Source organism: Zalophus californianus, chromosome 9, assembly GCF_009762305.2.
Source record: "Zalophus californianus isolate mZalCal1 chromosome 9, mZalCal1.pri.v2, whole genome shotgun sequence".
NCBI classification, from domain to species: Eukaryota; Metazoa; Chordata; class Mammalia; order Carnivora; family Otariidae; genus Zalophus; species Zalophus californianus.
Window position 1 is genome coordinate 45,081,471 of NC_045603.1, and position 22,402 is coordinate 45,103,872.

General features: G+C 43.7%; 1 protein-coding gene across 3 annotated transcripts in view; it reads right to left on the reverse strand.

The window, feature by feature from the left end:
* Positions 1 to 22,104, reverse strand: part of TPH2 (tryptophan hydroxylase 2) — an 88,718-nt gene extending 66,614 nt beyond the window's left edge. The window contains exons 1-5 of one of the 3 annotated variants that reach the window (XM_027594360.1): positions 21,994 to 22,104; positions 19,342 to 19,494; positions 16,626 to 16,809; positions 16,415 to 16,515; positions 11,670 to 11,737 (exon numbers count right to left, since the gene is read on the reverse strand). In XM_027594360.1, coding sequence (XP_027450161.1) covers positions 11,670 to 11,737; positions 16,415 to 16,515; positions 16,626 to 16,809; positions 19,342 to 19,494; positions 21,994 to 22,098 — 611 coding nt within the window. In that variant the 5' untranslated portion in view covers positions 22,099 to 22,104. Of the gene's footprint in view, positions 1 to 11,669; positions 11,738 to 16,414; positions 16,516 to 16,625; positions 16,810 to 19,341; positions 19,514 to 21,989 lie in introns of all 3 variants that reach the window. The other 2 variants (XM_027594361.1, XM_027594362.1) reach the window with 2 other exon arrangements.
* Between the last annotated feature and the right edge of the window lie 298 nt (positions 22,105 to 22,402).

Here is a 22,402-nt window from a genome sequence, read left to right on the forward strand (position 1 = left end):
AGGACTTCCCACCATTTTTTCACCTTGCAGAAAGCCCTCTTCACATTCTAGAGGAGTGATTTTCTTCCGCAAAAACTATCATGAAATTAACTATGAACATAGTTCATAGCCATAACAATGGGTCTCACATCCATCGCTACGTGCATGTTCAACACACAAAAGGAAATGGGACTCAAAAGAATGCAATCCAGAAACAAGCTGAAATTCAACAGCAGCCAGCAATCTCAGGGCACTGATATGGAGAGACCCAGGCTGGGGGCTCCAAGGCCTCCAGATTTAATCCCACACGTCTTGCGCCTTGACCAATAATAGCATCCACCCATTCATCTTCCTGTAACAATAATATTATAATAGCACATCACCTGGATAATGTCATATAACACTCACCTTAGAGAGTGATTAAATTACTGTTAGTCTCCCTATTTTATGGTGAAGGAAACTGAGGCTTACACACAGTAATCTAAGATCAAACATCTAATGAGCGGCACCGCTGGGACTCAGATTATGGAAGGCTAGCTCTAGAGACCCCGCTCTTTTTTTTTTTTTAATTTTATTATGTTATGTTAGTCACCATACATTACATCATTAGTTTTTGATGTAGTGTTCCATGATTCATTGTTGGCATATAACACCCAGTGCTCCATTCAATACATGCCCTCTCTAATACCCATCACCGGGCTAACTCATCCCCCCACCCCCTCTCCTCTAGAACCCTCAGTTTGTTTCTCAGAGTCCATAGTAGAGACCCCGCTCTTAACCAATACACCTCAGTGCAAGGTACTGAGTACTTAATGTGTATGAAGCATTGAGTTTGGCCTCTGCTTCCTCACTTGAAACTGAGGGAAATAAGACAACCACACAACACTGAGATCAAATGATGCCATCTGTAAAGTGCCTGGGTGGATGCCTAGCACCTACTGGCTACTTGGTATAGATGGATCCCTTCCTCCAGGCGTACGGCAATGAATACAATTTTATCCCACCCCTGCAGGGCTGGGAATAGGTCTGGAGATGACAAAACAGTGCTCTTGTGTGTGAATCCATTCACCTCTCAGACATGACTTGTAGAAAGTAATTTCAATCCTTCATGTTCATGGAAATCATTTTAAAGTAAAATACTCATACCTCATTCCCTGTGGAATTTGGTGCAACCCCTGTCCTTGTCAGTAAGTAACACCAGGCCATACTGTGCTAATGTTTCCCCAGCTGTGGGAGCCATGTTATAATCAGACAACATCCTACTGAGGCATTCACGCACATCTAAAAAACGCACCAAGCTCAAAAAATGACAAGGAGAAAACCTTTTCCAAATCAATTTTCCCTTTTGTCTTTCTTTCAATTCTCAGGCTCCCTTCCTTTCAGCCACTGAGCTGAACTTCAGGTAAAGAGAAACATTTGGCACGAAAATGATTCTTCCATAAAGCCTGACATCTTTTAAATACTTCCAAGAACTGTGCATTTCAAATACGCTGAGAATTCTGTAGAGAGCAGAATAACTTTTTTAAAACCCAGTCATTTAATTCTGGTGCTCTCATTTTCAACTGGAGGATGATATCACCCATGTCAAATGGAAGTTGCTATGTAGATTGAAAAAAGGGGAGACAGGTGTGGTCTCTTGAGCAGAGAAAGATATTTAGATTCAATGGAAGAGGCACTCTTGAAAACCCTAATGTGACCTTCCTCAGGAAACCATTCCAGTCATCTGGGAAATGACCCAGGACAACAAATATTTGGTTTTGTTCTACTTTTCAATTTACCCGCTCCATTCAGAGAAATTAAAGCATCAACAACTGGTGTTTATGCAGGAGTCACAAAGTACCCAAACAGCCACATATATCTCAGTTTCATTCAAAACCTGGGAAAGCAAATCAATGGAGGATAATGGAATGGGATAAAATTAGCTCAGTCAGGGAGAAAACATATTTGCCTTCTAAGATGCATCTTCTCAAAAAGGTGGAGAAGGGGAAAAATTAAAGCTTGGTCCCACCTCACAATAGAGCCCACAATTCATCAAGGTGATCATCGGCCAAAGAAACTGATGAGAAAAATGGAATTAAAGATAAAAACTTACAACCCCCCAGTTTTCTTCCCTGTGAAGAAAGCATAACTTTTCCCTTTCATCCTTTTTCCACCTTCTATTTGTGATGTTTCCAATTAAGATTGCCTATCTAAAAATAGGTAATGTGACACTCACAACTCCTGTTAGTAATGTATTTCTTTTCACTACATTCTGAAACCAAGCAGGATCCATAAATCATACCTCTTCTCGCATGAAATGAGAAATGCTAAGGTCAACTGAAATTTCTGGGAAGGTGGAGAGGTGGAGCCAAGCCAGTTATATTTCTGCAAGTTGCAAGAATTGCAAATGCTTCCTAGGAAAGACTCAGCGTCAGTAATCCTCCAGCTCAAACAAAAGCTAACTCGTCACAAGTACCTGGGAGTCCGGAAGGCCCCGTGTGCCCAGTGGTGGGCATGGGCAGCATCAGCTCTACCCAGGATCTGCCAAACAGTCCTACTCGCAGTCTCGAACCTACCTTTGCTTGTCTCTGATCATCCACCTCCTTCCTTTTCTTTACAAAACTAGAGCGACTCCTGCGGAGTCACGTAGCACAAGAGGAAACAAGACCTCCTGAGAAGCGAGATGCCGGCTCAGAAGGCACATCCATTCCTTATTATGTATCTATTCAACGTCTTAGAGTGCACAGCATTTTGGTCCCAGAGAGCTTCGTGTTGACGTGGGGTATCTGGGGTGGGGAGAGAGGAGGGTGGCAAAAAATGTTCTCCTCTGCTTTGATGATGAAAGGAGGTTAGACTCATCTCCACTCCATGTCGAACGAGAGGTTTCTCTCTCTCTCTGATGGAGCAGAGTAGAATACTCACAAGCTCCCCCAAACTGAATGAGCCTGCTGGGCTGGCGATTGCACTTTTCAAATGTGCTAGTCCCCATTCGGGACTGTTTTGTTTTAGAGTTTCTGTTTATCTGTGTACTTACACTCACAGCAAATGAATCACAAAGGGTGCGATTCTGTTAAATCAACAATCAAGAAATAAATAGTTGGCGACTAGAAAGAGCCAGAGAGGACAAACCCCTGGCAATCGTTTTACAAGCGTCAGCCCAGCTGTGTTTATTTCCATCCATCCTGTCTCCCACAAGAGTCAGGCCGGGAAAGGCGGGAGGAGAAGAGCGCGGGATGGGGTGGAGCCGGGCAGAAGCTCTGCGCAGACTGGGGCGTGGCTCTGGCCTGCGGGGCCCGCCACGTGCCCCTCCAGCTCCCCCCCGCCCCCCCCGGGACGTGCCAGAGACCGGAAGTCACACCTGGCTGGGTTGAGTCCTGGCTCACTAAAGCCTGAAGTGAACTAAATACACACAAGAGCCGTGCATTTCCAAATATGCCGAGAACTCTGTAAAGAGAATGACTTTTTAAAATGCCGAGTCTCTCTGTGCTGTGACTGCGCTTTTCAACCTGTGTTACGATACCGCCTGTGTCAAGAGGAAGTGCCACATCCACGTCCAGACGGACAAAAGAATAGATGTGGCTTCTTGGGCAAAGAAAGAGTCTTTAAGAGAAGCACACTTGACAGCCCCGGAAATGACCTTACTCGGAAACTATTCTGTTCATCTGGGAAATGAACCGAGGCCGACAGTATTTGCTTTCGTTCTACTCCTCAACTGCTCCATTTCGGAGAAATTAAAGCATCCACAGCTGGTGTTTATGCAGGTAACATGATCAGCTGTGTCGCCTTCAGTAAATTTCTTAATGTCTCTGAAGTTCAGTTTCCTTGTCTTCAAAATGAGTACAAGAACGGCACCTATCCCAAAGGCTTTTTGTGAACTTAAATGAGCGAACATGAGCAAAGTGTTGAACAGTGTCCAGCACATGGCAGGAATTTAACCAAAGGAGGCTAAAACTACCCAAATATGCCAGCTGAGAGGTCCCGACAGCAAACGCTTCTACCACCCTCAGCCCTTCAGGGACTGATCCAACACAGCCGCCTGCAAGCTACACCTCTAACCTTAGCTGAGACTCTCTGGGCTGGGACGGCCTGGGAAGGCCTGGGAGGGGGCCAGTTTGTCAACTGAAGAAGCAAGCTGTGTGCATGAGTTACAGGAAACTGAAAAGTGTACACACACACATATATTTTTGAAAAGCTCCTTTAACCCAGCCCACCATGGAGCCTGAAATTCCATAATTCACTCACTCCTTAAGGTCCTTTATCCATTTTAAATGAGCTTAAATGATTATATGGGAATCGAGGAACCATTAGCTACTTAACACATGATAATAATAGTCATATCTATCAGAGATTCAACCCCAGCTTGTACCAGCCAGCATCTGTGGGCCCTGTAAGCACTGCCAGTCCTCCCAACCACACAAGGTAAATACTGTGCCCTTTTTAAGGTAAGAGCACTGGGACTCAGCAGTGGTTCAATTGGTTGAGCGTCCGACTCTTGATTTTGGTTCAGGTCATGATCTCAGGGTCATGAGATCGAGCCCTGCATCGGGCTCCATACTCAGCGAGGAGTCTGCTTGAGATTTTCTCTCTCCCTCTCCCTCTGTCCCTCCTCCCTTCCTGCCTGTGCTCTCTCTCTCTCTCTCTCTCTCTCTCTCTCAAATGAATAAATAAATCTTAAGGAAAAAAAGAGCACTGAGACTCAGAGGAACTAGGTCAGTGCTCATGGCCACAGAGCTTGTAAGTGGTGGAGCAGGAAGTCAAACCCAGTACTGTCTATCTTCAAAGTCTATACACTCTGCCACATGTTCTCCCACACCTCTGCTTCCATGAGGATTACTTCTATGGATAATACATTAGCGCCTGTTGTGATACAGCTGATAGAGAGGGTCTTGAAGAAATAAAATTGAACACAAGTTAAATGTATATGGTAGCCAACCTCCAAGATGGTCCCCAGGGAAGCCTGCCTCCTGGCCTTCATCCCCATGTGTAGTCCCCTCCCACAGTGTAGCAGGGTTGGGCTATGAAACCAACAGAGTACATCAGGAGTGATGGTATGTCACTTCTGAGGCTAGGTTATAAAAGGCAGGGTAGATTCTACCTTGCTTTCTTTGGGACCACTTGATTTGGGGGAAGCCAGCTGCCATATCTTGAAGACACATGGCAGCCTTAGTGCAGGGACCCATTTTGTAAGAAAATTTGGCCTCCTGCCAATAGACATGTGGGTGATCATCCTGGAAACAGATCTTCCAACCCTAACCTTCTTTGGTCAACACTGACTCCAGCCTCATGAGAGACCCTGATACAGAATCACCCAGCTAAGCCACTCCCTAATTCCTGACCCTCAGAAACTTTGTGAGATAATAAATGCTTGTTGTTTTAAGCTGCTCAATTTTGGAGTAATTTGTTACACAACAATAAATAACTAATACAGTATAAAAATCAGACAATTTCAGGGCTTAAAGAGTCTTGGTGAAGGGGAGTGGAGAAGGGTATTAACCAAAAGATAATAAAAAGATTTGGAGGGGCACCTGAGTGGTTCAGTTGGGTACATATTCGACTCTTGATTTCGATTCAGGCCACGACCTCAGGGTTGTGAGATCAAGCCCCACGTTGGGCTCCACGCTTAGTGAGAGTCTGCTTGAGATTCTTTCCCTCTTCCCCTCCTCTGGCTCATAAGCACATGTGCTCTCTCTCCAAAATAAATAAATAATCTTTAAAAAAAATCTTAAAAAAAAAGATTTGGAGCATGAGGATACACAAAAAGGAGAGCAGTTGAAGTGAGAAAAATTATAATAATATTAGCAAATACTTATGTAGCATTTCCTATGCAGTGTTCTAAGTGCTGTTATTATGTTGGCTCACTTAATCCTTAAAACAATCCTATAAAGCAGTAGTAGAGTTATCCCCATTGTACAGATATGGAAACTGAGGCACAGAAGACAAATCGTTTGCAGGAGTCACTCAGCTGGCAAGTGTTTAAGGGTGGAATTCACCGCAGGCAGTCCAGTCCAGCTTCTGCCCTCCTAAACACACCACACCCTGCCTCTCAGATTGAAAGAAAAACTGGAGAAAGCAACCAAGGCCCTCCAAGTGGGCCAGGGGGCTGAGTAAACCCCATGCTTTTGGTCTAGATTCTTTGATTATTGTTTTGAGAGAGAGAAGGATAAAGTACACTGTATAGCAATGCTCCATTGATTTCATTTAATCCTCAAAATACTCGCAGGAGAAAGTCAGAGGAGATACTATTATTCCCATTCCACAGAGGAGAAAACTGGGGCTGAGAGATGGATTCAAGTGGTTCTCCCGGAATTTGAAGTCAGAGAAGTTTTCTTGGCAAGTTAGGGAATTTTCCAACTTTAAGCAAATTCTGGCCTGTTGCAACTGCCTTGTTTAACTTACTCATTGACATTGCATTGACCTATTTACATTTCAGATTCCATGGACTATAAAAAAAATAAAATAAATCAGAGGAAGCAGCCCCGTGAGAAGGACATAAGGTTCACGTACCACCTTAATTTCAACCAGAAGAAAGTACATTCATAACAAAACACAATCACAATAATATTCAAAATCAATTGAAGCAAACAAGAGTGGCATAATTAAAGTCAGAGCTCGGGGCCTCTTTCCAAGAGAGTAAGATGGATTGAAATAACTACCACCACCCCCACCAAAAATATAATTAAATATGCATGCATATTGTTGAGGAATAATCATTATAATAGCCCTCAAAGAAAAATGTGTTTATTTCTAGCCAATTGGAAAAAAAAATGTATTACTGATTCTTCTTCCCCACTAATACAGCAATTGCGAACCCTACAGAAATGCAGCCAAGCGAACGCCAAGGTTAAAATATGAAGGTGCCAATGGCAGAAAGCTGGATCGTTTCAGACAAACCTCACAGCTACCCTCTCCCCGTCATAATTCTCTCTTCCTCCACACGCCATCTGCCCCCCGCGCACTTGCATAGTCTCTGAACTGTTTGTATGCGCTCCACACCGTCTAATCACGGGCTACTTCTTTCTTTGTCCTCCCCCCCCCAAAATTTCTTTTATTTGGGTCGGGGAGGACAGGGTGTGTGATGCGCATCCTCTCCCACGCGAGTTCAGGAGCGGTGCCCTCTCAAGCCAGGGCGGGCGTTCTGGGGTCTTCGACGGAGAATGTATTTGCACTCAGGAAGGTTTCCTCTGCCATTATTGGTGAGGCAATTAGGCCTCCCCCCGACACTCGCGGCCACGCGGCTCTGGCCCTGGGTAATCAATCCTGTTCTCGGCCGCGCTGTCAATCAGCTACGCGCCTGAGTGCCCCCTATCGACAGCTCTCAGCGTGCGGCCGCCTTCCCCGCTCCCGCTCCTCTCCGGGTTCACCGGAAGAACAGACCTTGAGCCTGCTGGGTTTTTTCATCAGAGACTGGAATTTTTCCATTTTCTCTGCTTGTGTTGATTCTTCCCCCCTGCTTTTATCTTTTCAAGACTAGCATAGAAAATACAGTATTCAAGACCGAATCCCCCGGAGGGCTTCTTGGCCATGGTTTCAATATCTATTATTCGGTCTTTCATTCCTTTCTCCCTCCCCTTACCTTCAGACACCTCAGACTGCAGCCTGCCGATCCCTACCAACAACCCCAAACATCCGGACTCCATCTTCGTCTCCATTTCCGACCATCTACTTGACCTGCTCGGGGTCCAGAAAGCCTAAACAAATTATCAATAGGGAATTGAATTGTTCTCCACGTGTCAGAATGGTCTCTCGTTCTATCCCCAGTTGTATTTGCTGGGACCTCACATGCCGGATTTTTCAGGATCCCCTCAATTTCAACTAATCTGCTTCTCAGACCAGTGGTTCCAAACATCGGTTTGGAAAACCAGATTGCAGCATGCTGCCAGAAGCCACGCTAAAGAGCTTATTTTAAGTACTTATTGTGTACATCCCTTTCCTTTGCTCTCTCAGAAAGCCATCAGCACTAGAAAAATACCTATTTCAATTAGAAATTGCATCTTTATTCTTTGTGAACGAAAAGGACACCTAACTTACTTCATGGCAAACCTGCCAGGCCCACTTGGGATTTGTTAGCACCTGTGCCCCACACCCACCAGCCCCTAACTCAAGCTTGACCTCCAGCCCTCTGTGTGCTTCTGTGAGCGCACACACACACACACACAAATAGCTAGCCTTTAACCATCCTCAAACTCCTACCGAGAGAAGCCACAGCAGCATCGACATAAAAGGCATTAAGGAATGATTCTTTTCTCTCTACTTTCCACAGGCCCTAGGTTTGTGGCTTTCCAAATTTATCCACCCCTGCTAGGCACCTTGCCCCCTCTGTCAATTTAACAGATCATCAGTTGCCTTGTGCTTCTGGTATCTGTATTTTGGCAGCTTCACACACACACACACACACACACACACACACACAGGGGAACATGATTGCTTTCTATGAAATCTTTCCATAAAGAAGGATGTTGGTCTGCCCTAAATGCTTCAGTATAGGCAACAGTCTTTAAATGGGGAACCAAAGGAGTTTTCATCCAAGGATGACTTCTAGGGACGTTGGAGCTACAGTATTTGTTAAGGTGGCAGCATAAACAATGGGGTTAACATAGCTAAGGAATTCAACAATTGTTCAACGGGAAACGGAAGACAGCCTGTGGAAAAGGGGCAGGGGAAGATATATTGATACTGAGTGGCACGATCACAAATCACGTGCCAGGCCCTGTGCTAGGCACAGCAGGGCAATCCCTGCTACCACCCCGGGAGATGGGTCACACGTATGCGGAGACGCTCTTCTCGGATGGAGAAACAGGCCCAGTGACAATGATCACCCAGCGAGGAAGCCGTGCAGTCAGAACTTGAACCCCTGACCGGCTGGCTCCAATGCTGTTGTTTTCATCATGGTTTGTTGTTTTTCATCTCTTTGCTGTTGGAGGTCATCAGTCTGGACTCAGCACTGTCCAGGGAGAGGGTTATAAAGCCCCTGGATTCCAGACTCTCTTCGTTAAACACCCTTTGCTTTGACTCTATAGCCACCAAATCACCATCAGGTTAATGTTTAGCCTCTCTGGGGTCATGACAACGGGGACTTTTGTGAATCGTATGAGAGTAGTTTCTCTCTGTAAAATGATGAATTGGCAGTTTCCTGCTTACCTCAGCCTCTTGAACCTCTACTTACTGAGTCAGGGCCTTTGAACCTAAGCACTCCCCAGGCCTGTAAACAGGAGCCAGACCCGGGGATGCCCCTTCCTGCCTCCCATTACCCTCCAACCTCTTCTCCAGTCATAATGTTCAGAGCCATCTTCTCAGCCACCCTCGGCCTCTGGAACCAGCCAACGCCATCTTTTGAGCTTAGCTTCCTTATTGGCCACCAACCAGGAGCTCACAGATTGGTCAGAATTATTCCCCCGAGGTGGAGGCCACCGTCAATGGCCTGGTCAGCATGCATCTGCGGGCCTCCTGCACCTACCTCTCTCCAGCCTTCTATTTCTATCACGCTGGTGTGGCTCTGGAAGGCGTGGGCCACTTCCTCCCCAAATCGGCCGAGGAGAAGCACGAGGGTGCCCAGCACCTCTTGTAGAGGTACAAAGGCCTCAGCCAGGCCCTCCTCCAGGACGCACAGAAGCCATCCCACGGAAGCTGCCGCGATTCTAGAGAAGAGCCAGAAGCAGGCCCTTCTAGATCTGCAGTGCCCAGGTTCTGCCCACGCAGACCCCCAGCTCTGTGATTCCTGAAGAACCACTTCCCACATGAGCAGGCGAGACTCAGCAAGAAGATGGCAACCGCCTGGCTAACTCCGCAGGCTGGTGGCCCCCGAGGCTGGGCTGGGTGGGTGTCTCTTCCAAAGGCTCACCCTTTGAGAGGCCCCTCTGGCATCCCCCTGGTGCAAGGGCTCCTGCCTGAGCCTCTACCTGCAGCCATGCAGCAGCTTTTTAGCCACCCTGGAGCCTTCTTCTGAGTAGTGGACCAAACAGAAACAATAAAGCTTTTTGCAGGAAAAAAAAATCTCTACCATTTCCAACCGCCAATTTATACTTTCGCTTTCCACAGACACTGCACCTCAATTTTCCTCTTTAGCTAAGGGAAGGTGGCAAATGCAAACTCCTGTTAATGCTTTAAGAACTTCACCCTCCATCATTTTGATTATATGCTTTTTTCCTCTTCTGCCCATATCAGTATGTTTTCTTTTAAAACCAAAAGAGTCCCCATGGTCAATGCCCCTTGAAAGTGGCTGACTCAGATATACCAGTTCTGTTAGTGTCACCACAATATCACCTTGCCTTGTCCTGTTTCTGGGCTGTTTCAAGAAGAAATAAGTAACATTTGAGATAGTTCCTTGATCACTATGCTATCAAAATTCTTTATAGATACACACACATACATATTTTTTTACATAGGTATAATACATATACCATCTATGCATAAAAGACATACTTATCCATCTCTTCTACTAAAGAAAAAGGCTCTGCCAAGCACTGAACTTTTATCATGTCGTGGGCAGGTGATACCCTAAAGGCCAGTCCTGCTCACACCCCTTCTAAGGACTCATGTAGGACCTGATTCCCCAGGGACAGTCTGTGAAGCAAGGGGAGCCAAGCTGAAGCCTCATAATCAATTATCAGACCCTGATGTGAAAAACTGAGCCCAGCCCATCAGGGTCCTCTCTTGGTAATTTGACTGTGAAACAGTGGGAGATGGTGTTCGTGAGTGATGGTGCTGAGGGTGGGAAGGAGGCATGGGCCAGGACGAGCCTTGTGCACATTGACATTGTTGGGGGGGGGGTGGAGAAAGCCACAGGAGGCTAAAGGCAGTCAAGAAGCTGCCTGGAACAGAGGAAAACAAAAATGGAGTAGACACGTGTGGAAAAGCACGTGCCAAGTGGTCCTGGGTTTTAGGATCATAAACATGGTGGAGAAAGAACGAAGGATGCCTGGGGCTTGGGAGGAAGAAGGAAAGAGCGCCAAAGCATGAAAGGAAGTTAGAAATGAGCACACAACTGACTCAGTCAGAGGTGTGATGTGGAATCCTTTGACTTGGCTTTAAGCCCTTGTGTGTCATATTCTTTAAAAAAAAAGAGAGAGAGGGAGGGAAGAGAAAAAAGCAAAGGATGATACTCTCTGCAGTCAACACATTACATTACGGCCGGTAATCCTATCACACGCCATGCACGAGGCACCGTGCTAACCCCAGTCCTGAGGTTCTCCAACTTCATCCCAGCCGGGATCTGGGATTAGGTATGAAACTCTCCCATAAGCCCTCCAGTTTACAGAAATTTCCCTTTCCATGTAGAGCAAACATTTATTTTCTATTAAGGCTGCTTACATGAACCCTTGCACCATTCCTGCCGACTCTTCTATTTTCACCAGGGAAGCTGGACATTGAAGGGGGTTACTGACAAGTCAAATCAAAAGTACAATTCAAACACATTTTCCGGACCCTGCAGCATATATACAAAAATGGCCCCATGCCTTGGCAGAGCAGCAAACACAACGGTGAAAATGGAGTGCTTGGCATGTGGCCTGTGGGTCTCATTATTTTACAATTACACCTGGATGTGAAACATCAGTGTTGGCATTTAAACCCCACCAGGTCGGTGAGGGTTTAAAATGGTTCGTGTCTGCCTTCTGCAAAAGTTAAAGTGAAGACAAGGCGGGTCTGTTTAACACAGCAGGTTTCCCCTAATTAGCCGGCCACAAGTCGCAGAAAAGAGTTACGCAGGTACTTACTATTTGTAACCCATGGCCACATCCACAAAATACTTTCTTCTCTGTCGATAGACATTGTCCTTAAATCCCTTAAACAGAAAAGAGATTAAGTTATTTAACAGAGTGCCAAAAAATCCGCCGCAGCAGGCCTGAAAGAAAATCACCGTGGTGTTTATTGAATGTTGGAGTCAAATGTGAATTTTATCCTTGGATGACCATCTTGATGGCACAGGCAGAAGCGAACTGGCCTTACAGTAAAACCTCATTATATTTGGGTTGTACTAATTTGGGATGCATGGGAATTCAGGCTAAAGTGAATGGCATCTTTGGTTTTCAAGTATCATTTACACGTAATTGATGTTAATCACGAGTTAATCTTATCCTGTTCATTAAAACAGGTCCCTTTAACATGGTTATTTAGTAAGTTAACCTAAATGTAATTGCTTTGGGTAAATAGCCAATAAATGCACATTTGTTAAAAATTCTATCATTCAGGATAATCATTGAATCCCCCAAATTAGCATGGATTAAAGAGGTTTTGCTGTTTTTTATGAGAATAGCCACATAATGCAAAATCGATTATAAGGGATTCATGCACACGATAGCACATGAGCTCCATTCCGCTCTGAGTTCCCCTTGATTCTATTTAGTCTTTAGGAACTGCAAGACATCTGTCCGTCATCATGCACTTGGGAAGTTAAACATCCTGACTGTCACTGTTCTGTCAGGTGGAATACTCCTGAGAGGAACTTCCCGGTTTACTCAAGAATCTCTGCTCTTGTCAACAGACCTTCCACTTTCCTTTCCTTCAGGTACTTTCAATCAATTCTTTCTGGGCTGGTTTCTTCAAACTGCTGGAAACCCAGAAGGAATTGTTTCCATTTAACTTCTTATGTCTGCAACCCTGCGAGCTCGAAGGGTAACCAGGAAGCAGTGGAGAATGGAGGCTGGGCGGGACAGGCCGCTGGGATCATGGGCTCTGAGAGGAGAGCTGAGACAGGCCCCCGGAAGCCCAGATTACCTCGGCTACGGCTTGCACGCTTCTGCAAAAGTGGGCTGTTCAAGGAGGCACCTCAAACACAGAGAAAATCACTCTGTTCTCTTGTATGGTTGAAGGAGAACTGGCCTTGAGGACCGTCTGCTGGGCTGAGATAAAGAACTTCCACTGCTAACAGCCTTTCTCTCTAAGAGCATTATTGTTAGTGGGAGACAGAGAGAGAGTACCCTGAGATCACCCAGACACCCCGAAGAAATGAAGTATGCCTGCCAGAGAAGCTAACCTTTCTTTCCTCTGTTATGAATTGGGAGTTTTCAAACTGGTGTTCACAGGCAGGCTTACGAGGCCTTAAAATATGTACACACAAAATGCTGTGACCAAGCTACCGCATTCCCAAATGTGTCTGTGACCTAAAGAAGGTCTCCTGCTCTAGAGGAGAAAGTAGGAGCTTCAAGTCACTAGGAATACTGGGCCGCCTAGGAGAGCAAAACGGGAGTTCCAAGCACCTTTATTACTCAGAAGGAAAGCAGGCCATGACAAAAGGCAAAGAGTCATATGAAAAGCACAGCACCTGTTCCCCAATTCCTGCCAAACCAGACATCACCCTGCAAGCATCGTTATCGGCTGGGCTTCCTGAAGATTCTTGACTGTCTCTCCTTGGCAAACACCTGCACCTTTTCCAGGCATGCAGGAGAGTGATTTACTCAACATGCCTCATTAGCCTAGTATGGCAGTGATTATGCAAATATCATTGGCAATCCAGAGCTGCCAGGATTGAACTGTGGACTAGCAAAATAAAACAGGGACGCTGGCTACACCAGTGATCACAGAGACAGAGCATTCTTTGGCCATCTATTCTGAACTGAAGGCAGGGATAAAGTTACCAGATAACACAGAGGACACCCATGCAATAGTTGGGGCATACTTATACTAAGAAATGATTCCTTGTTTACCTGAAATTCAAATTTAATTGGGCATCCTATATATGTATTTACTAAATCTGGCAACCCTAATCCCCAGAGAGTGTCTGTCCCACACCCATCCTTCCTCTCTCAATTTAAATCAAGGGGAACTGAAGAGCCACCCAGCACCCTAAAGTGCTCAGCCAAGTACGAGTTGGCACTCAAGTAGCTATCCCAAATAGTTCGACCCTGGTGAAATATTAGAATCCCTTGGGGAGCTTTAAAGACTACTCTGAACCTAGACACATTCCCTGAGGTTATGATCTAAGCACTCTGGGGTGAGATCCCGGCCTCAGTATTTTTTTTTTTAATTCCCCATAGATTATTTGAATGGAAAGCTAATGTTGAGAATCACTGAGCTAGAACATTAGTTTTCAAACACTAGAGCTCATCAGAATCTCCTGTGAATCCTTTTAAATGCAGATTGCAGGGTCCATCCTGAAAGTTCTGATTCAGTGGGCTTCAGATGAGCCCCAAGGAACTGCATTTTTAATAAGCACTTTATGGCTGGGCCTTGAACCACCCTTTGAGAGACCCTCCCAGTCTGGATCCTTGCTACTCAAACTGTAGCGGACCTCCAGCGTAAGCCTCAACTGGGAGCTCACTAGACACGCAGAACCTCACTTTGCACTTTGAAAAGATCTTCCAGGTGGTTTGTCCGGCAAAGTTTGGGAGACACTGACCTAGATAGATGTTTAACCCTTTCTAGGGAGCCTCGGCAACCTGACTCTCCCATTCCAGCTCCTTCCGAGCCACCTTAGTACAGGGCACCATCCTGACACAGTAATCCCTGTCTCAGAACTGGGAGTATTCCCAGGCACCAAAGGTCCTTCGACCACTTTTTCCATGCTCACCAAATAATAACTTACAAAAAACATCAACTTACCAATACCAGATTTTGCATAACGAACATTTGGTGTGCTTATAAAAGAAATACATGTGGTAAAAAAAAAAAAATGATGAGAGAGGTCGGAGACAGCTAAGTACTTGCAATTATTTCAACTGGCTGCACAGAAAATAAGAGACGTCCTAAGGTGGGTATAATTAGGAGTAATGGAACAGAATTAAACACAGGAAAGTTTACACTGAGTATCGGAATCAATTTCTTCACAAGGTCATTGGTTCCTGTGGTTGTTACACTAACAAAGCTGACCCCCTTTCTCCGGGTTGAGTAATTGAAGAACTAGACTAAGGGGAGCATTTGGAAATAGGAGGTTTGCAAGAAATCCTTTACTATCCAGGCATTGATCTGAATGATTTAATACAGCATTTCCATTCCTGGGATTAGGCATTTACTCTTGCCAAAATGCTTTCCAGTTGTTTTATTAACTAGGCTTTTCCAATGCCCCTTGGAGGTCAATAAGGATTTTATCTCCACTTTTTACATAAAGAATTTGAGGCACAGAGGTAGAGGGACTCGCCCAAGGTCATCCTGCAAGTTAACAGCTGGTATCTGGAAAGTCCTATTACTGTTAATCTCTTAAATCAGGCTTCTTTGTGAAGTCTGACTCCTCTGAAAGTAGCGGGGGGGGGGGGGGGGGCAAGGGGAAGGCGGGAGATAACAAACGGATGATTCTTAAAGGCACTTTAAGTGTTCAGGAGCCCTATATGTGACTTACTGTGAATTATTCTGAAGTTTTGGATTGGCAAATGTAACACACTGTGTCTCTGAGTAAATTAAGCTTCTTGAAAATAATGCAAATGAATTAGGTCTGTTTGACCATTTGCTTGAATGGTACGTTATGAATTGGTCTGAATTGGTATATTATACCAAATGACTAATTTGACCGAAACTTTCCCTCTAATTAAAGATGTTGTAGGATCCTCTCTAGCAGTGATTCTCAAACTTTATGTTGTTAAAACAAACTCCCAGGTAATGCTAATGCAGCCAAGCCTGGGACCACACTTGGAGAACCACTGCATAGGTTAATAGTCACACGTCAGATTTCTAGATTTCCTCCGTTTAAATAAAAGGAATACCTCAGACCACAAAGCCCTTCTATAAGCCTGGCTGATCTGCTTGGGTTTTACCCTTTTATCTGCCCATTTGTAGAAAGGGTCACGGGGGGGAAAAAGTGCTTGTAACAAATGAGCATATTGCTTACTTCTCCCAGACTCTTAGCTGTACTTCATTCTGACCATAAAGAAGTTCCAAGTCTCTTGTGTTAAATAAAAACTGATGTAAAGGGGGAGGAAGGAAATAATGGGAAATGCTTACCTACATATCATATTTCTTTAAAGGTAGTTGTTTTTATTGGAACAGAAGAGAGATAGTGGTAAATAGATTCAGGGTAGATGTGGGAAAAGATGTGTTTTCCATCACAACCTTATTCTAAAACTCTCTGCCTTTCCATTGAGACTGAAGTCCACCGCATTACTCTACTCCTAACTACCTCCAGTCAAGGAAAATAGCAAGGAGAATTTTATTCTCTTACTGAGGCCCATAATGCCTAGTCCTCCCTCGTTTCTCAAAGGGGTGATCAATTTCAGTTCATCGTTTTTCCACGGGTCACCATCTGCAAGTATATTTCACACTGTCTAATGCTACAGAAATATTCTCCAAGGTTTAGAATCTCCTTCCCTATATAACCCTTTTAAGAACAAATGTTACGTGGAAATGCCATCTTTCTAATCTGCTTCCAGCCAACGCATATGTACAGGGAAGCTTTATCATTGGGAAGCCGGCTCTCAGAGATGGGGAATAAATAATAAATTGCTCCACAATAAAGCACACAACATGGCACGCTGCCTGGCACATGCGTGGAGCTGGACCAGCATGTATGGAATGGATTAGACTGGACACTTACTGGGTGGTCGGCATCAAGCTCAGAACCATACATGAGAACTCTGTGAGAACATTTGTCTAACTCAGAGATCTTCCGGGGGAACCAGGGCACATCCTCTAGTTCTGTTGAAAACACAGTGCGGGTTCAAAAATATTAGCTCACAGATTGTATTTTCCTTTTTGCAACATTTGTCAGATTGCTAAGTCACCCGACAAGGAAAAGCTGGCCTTGCCTTCTTCCTCCGTCCAAATGTTCTCCGGCGGATTCAGCGTCACAATTGTAGTTTGAAATTTCAGCAACTGAATGAGTTCATTGAATTCGATTTTGCCACACTCGCAGTCCACAAAGATTTCAACCTCTGAACTTCTTCGCCGGGATTTCCTAGACTCAATATGAACCATGTTGACGTGTTTTTCCTGTGGAAATATGAGCAACATCTCTAAATTATCTTCACGGCACAATAAAAGGGATGCCAAGGGCTATTCTTGTTCAACTCTTAAGAACAGGTGCCAAGTGCCCACAAAGGAGAAAAAGACAGTCTCCTTGCTCTTTGATTGACTAAAACATGGGAATGTTTTCAACCAGTGCTTCTGTTAATTGGACTAGAGACTGTATGTAGGTTTTCCTGTCTCTTTTTTTAAAAAAAGAAGGGGGTATATAAAAGCATATAAAGGGCCCTATAAAATGTATTATAATTATGAATATCATCATTTCCCTGCACAGTCCGCATCCCATTGGGGGTGTGCATTGCTAGTTGGGGGCAAGGGGAAATTAGCTTATCACATCATCGTATCATCCCCAAATTTATATTTTTATTTTCATATGTTTCCAAAACCATAGCTAAAACTCAACCCCCTGATTTAATAGTGGTATAAGGTTTCCACTATACATTAAATTAAAGTTTAAAAATAATCTTTGAAAAAACACGTAAATAGTACAAATGGCAAGCAAATGAGGCAGACACTGGGCAGGTGGCTGGGAATCACAAGCCAAAGAAAAGGAAGAAAAGCAGCCAAGAAAGTACCTCTACAGGCAAAAACAAAAACAAAACAACAAAACAACAACCAAAAAACACACCTCAGTGGGACCATTCATTAACTGTTCTGTTTCAGCAACCTCCAGACTAGCTTCATGCAAGGATGCATTGTTGCAACCATCACCCCACCAGGGATTTCAGGGGTAAAAGTCTCCTTACAATAAGGTATTCAAGGAGGGGAGCAGCAATTTAATATTTAAACATTAGGTTTAAACTTGCCCAGTGAGGCATTTTCCTTTCCGCTGAGTTAACTGAAGACTAAGTTCTCATCTCCACCCTAGCCTACCCCTGAATAAGCCCATACCTCCCCATCACACCTGCTGATATCCTGTGATTATCAATTCACATTCCTAATACAATCCTGGCTGGCCTCGGAATTTTCAGCACAGGAGTAGGAGAGGTAGTTACCAGTGCAGAGTAACATCAAATCAAACAGCATCCTCCTCTGTATAAAGAAACTAGTCCTGTGACTGGGAAACTAGATGCTCTAGTCTTGTTTTTATTAATCTTTACAGTCACACCGTATTTTCTAAATTGGCTGATAATAAAGGTAAGACTAATATTAAGGTCAAGAGTCTTCACACACATTGTGTCACTTTGGACATTTAATGCCCATTGCTTGAAGCAGAGTAGATATTTTTAGACAAGGGAACTGAGGTACAGATGGGTTAAGTGGTTTAGCTAAGACCCCATGACTAGCTGATGGCCAAGTGAAAACTTCGGGGCCGCTAACTCCTTCTCCAGGGATTCTGGCCTGCCTTGGGGCACTGCGTGGAGACAGCACTGGATGATATAATTATGTGTAAAATATTTCCCCAGATTTCCATTACCACTGTTTATGGTGTCTGATCCTTTCTTCCAGGTCAAGAGAGAACAGGGAAATATTTGCCAAATCAGGGTGCTAATTTCCCCTCTCTGGTCATCAAAGAGACCTCACAATAGAGGCCTCATATCTGTACATTTTACAAGGCACTTTCACTCATATTACTGCATCACAACTACCTTGTTAGGTAGGAATTATGATCGCTATTTTACGAGTAAAGAAATGGAAGCTAGGAAGCAGTTAGTGGTTAGCCAAGCCAGGAGAACACAGGTCTGACTCCTCTGACTGCAATTCCCATCATCTTTCCACTGTACCAGCAGCCCCAGGCACCACGCAGAGCTAGGCTCCTTATCTTACAGCTCAAATCAGCAGCCAGCGCTCCCCAAACAAAATGCATTTGTAAGGGACAATGCTTGCTGAAGGGTAAGGTGGCTATCAGGTCTGCCCTGGCCAGAGGGGAATAGTTTTTCTGGTGTTCTCTAACCTCACCCTCAACCAGGCTCTTTCTTGAGGGTTCAAGCCACCAAACTGGACCTGGAAAAACGGCTACTACATTTCTATAAAATAAAGAGAGAGCTAGCCCTGGCTTCAATAGGAGAGTGACTCATCTCCCCAAAAAACATGTTAAGCTCATGCAAAAACGAGGCTCAAGGGAATTTACCAAATGCCTCTACTCATGCATCTCGTTTGATGCAATAAATGTGCTCCCAGGACATGTGCACAATTCAGATGTTAACAAATCAAATCAGGCTGCAGTCTCTTGATATTTAAAGATACCCTCTTTGGCTCCTTTTGCCAAACAAAAGGGGGTGAGGCTCACATTTTTTAATTACTGACTTTCTTATCTGGCGATAGTCTGAGGAATTACTAGTAGATTCACTTGGAATTAATAAAACGTAGTTGACACAAATCTGCTTATTACATCACTCGGGAGACAAACTTTACTTATAAAGCTTCATGAAATCTGGTTTCTTTGAACCTTTGAACACATTACCCAGAAATGGACTCAGTAACGTTTCACAGCAGAGGACGGGTTTGTCATTGGGCACACAGTCACTTTTAAGGTTAGGTAATGATGTTTACATTCACCTGGAAGAGGTTCAACACTTTTACCAATCCGCCAACTTCATTTTTCAGTGAGAATACAACAGCTGTTTTGCCGCCTTCAGGACTGGTTTCACTTTTGCTGTTTCCCTTGCTGCTTTTTTTATCATCCTTTTTGCCAGAGTTAGCTTTACTTAACTTCAAGAAGGTAGAAACACACACACATAAACATTGGTTAGGATCCCAGAGTTCTCATAACTAGATTTTTGGTCAGATATTCCATTCATATGCTAGAAGCCTCAGCAATCATATAAACTCAAAGAGAAGTTGCCACATCACTCATAACTTTTGATCATAAATACCAGTCTAATTTACTCTGGGACACTATTTTCCAGTGCTCTAAGATAGCCAGGGGTTGAAATTAAAGGGGGATCAGATTTGCTTCACCTTATTTAATGGCAACAAAAATCTGACCATCATAAAGTATAAAGTCTCATATATGACACTTCCTGCTTTACTTTCTAGGTTTATTTTACAGCATGAAATTTGGTCTGTTAGCCTAGTTGCATAATATGGAAACTATATTAATAACTAACATAACAAAAATAAGACCAAACATATATTTCACAACAATAATTTTAGTTTCCATTTAATCTTAAAAACAAAATATTCATTTCATTCTGAAATATGTCAGGACATGCCCTAAAATTGACAACCTCACTTTCTGCGATTAGAACTACATTGTCTGTGTGAATCTATCTGCAGAAGTTCAACACAGGGGAGCATATTCAATTAAGGCCATCTATGTCAGCAGAGGATTCCTGAAAAGTGGCTGTTAAAATCCAGCCACAAATAAAAGAAAAAAGAAGGAAGGGAGGAAGGGAAAGAGGAAGGAAGGAAGGAAGGAAACAAGGAAGGAAGGAAACAAGGAAGGAAGGAAACAAGGAAGGAAGGAAGGAAAAGAGAGAAAGAGAAAAAAAACTAGCTAATCATTAGAAGCAAAGAGTAAAATCTGAGAAACTGTAAAGGATTAACCCTTCATTAGCTACTCAAGTTATTATAATACAGAACTAAGTGATGACTCTTAGTCCTATTGGTTAAAGACAAAAACAGCAGATTTCAGAAACTTGGATCCCACTGTCCGAAATACCAAATAAAAAAGCTAGAAACTTTCAGTTAAAAGACAAAGTGAAGTTAGGGTGTACTTTTTTGTGTTCTTTATATGCAAACGAAGACTTGGGCAAACAGACGTTTCTCCCTGGCTAATAGCAGTACAGTGCAGTCGGACCGGTCTATCACTTCCTCAGGAAACTGAGAAAAGTACATGTGATACGGAACCCGGTGAATAGGAACTTGCCACTGCCTTCCTCTGATTTCCCCACTGCCTTTCTTTTCACATGTGTCACATTTTCCCATTGCCTCACTCACTAGATTTTTATATCATAGAAATGAATATTTGATTAGTTATGACTTGAAGGAGAGAAGTATATGCAGACATTGGCATTTGACAGTATGTTTAGTCAGTAAAAGCTCAAATGTCCCCGCACTCTCAACATCTGCCCTCTTCCCACCACATAACACACAGCTCTTAGATATTTACGTAGGCTTTTTTATATGAAAGGGTCATACATTAACCATAACTCTGAGTTCTTTGTTTTCCTTCTAGCAGTTCATTATGACTTCAAAATTCCTCAATGTAATATCTCATCCAAATATTCATGATGTTTGGATGTAAAAAAAAAATCTATTTGCATTTCTGGTCTCATTTCTGCAAACTGATTTAAATGGTTCTACAAAACTTGCCCTGATTACTTTTCAACATTTTAGCAGTAATAATACACGAGTACAATATAACCTTCTGGCACATGTTTGGAGCTATGATATTAAAACAGAATTTTCTATGATACAGACTGAACTGTAATTGGTTTGATAAACTCTGTTACAGCAATGAAATAGCATTTAATATTTTTAATGACTAGGAATCTGAATACTTTTTTTTGTTCACTGTCTTTTTTATTAAATCCCATCACTATGACCTCAAATTAGGATCTAAAATCCTGCAAAATGTTAACTTTTTTTCCTGTTAATATTTAAATACAAAAACTGCCTTAAGTACTGAAATAAGTGGCACATTGCTTTCATTTTGTCAATTAAAATGAAAAGTGAGGAAAGCAGGAAAACTTTTGAAAGGAACCGATCCTTATTTTATCCCAATAATCAACACTTCTAGGCAAGAATGAAAATCTTACTTCTGTGTTTAAAGAACAAGCTTTGTAGATGGGAAGGGGTATAGGAGACAAAATCATCTTGCGGGAACCACAGAAATCTATTTAACTTCTTCTCCCTGTCCCTACTCATAATAAGTGGCCTTTCAAAATCCTACACCCTTTTTTTGGTTGTAGATATAAGACATTGGTTCATACAACCTCTCGCTCTTGGTGGGTAGGAACTTTTTTACTTTCTACTTATAAACTTTGAGGAAAGGAAGTTTAGAACATAGGGATCGGGACACCCACTTTACTTTACGGAGAGAGAAGGAAGACTGAAGGCAGACAGGAGGGAGGCAGGGTATTCGGATGCTAGAGGAACGAGTTGAGGTGTGTGTGCTTACTCTGCATCAGGTGTCCACATGGCAAGACTAAGACCATCGCTACCCTAGAAAGCACTCCTCTAGAGTGCCAGCCACTCAGTACTCACTGTTAAGCTGCCAAGGAGCTGCTGCTCTTCGGGCAACGCTGAATCCAGAGAAAACCCTCTCCTTGCCCAGTATTTACTGGAAAACATCATCATTGCCGGCTGCATGGATCCCGATGTAATTTTCTTTCTCTGCAGCAGGGGGGACTAAAGGGGCGCTAGCAGGGCTGGTGGAGACAGAGAGAGGAAGGGGTGTAGGAATAGCAGCCCTCTCCAGGCTCTGTCCAGAACCCTGGTGCTGAAGAAAGAGCAACGAGAATCGTCCTCTCCCCAGGCTCCTTTATATGAGTGACTGGGGACTGATGGAAAGCTGATTAGAAAGAAACTCATTTCTGGCTGCTGATGGCCACGATCAGATTACAGACCTGAAGCCTGGGGTTATCTGTGCTTCTGGTGCAGTCTGTTTCATAGG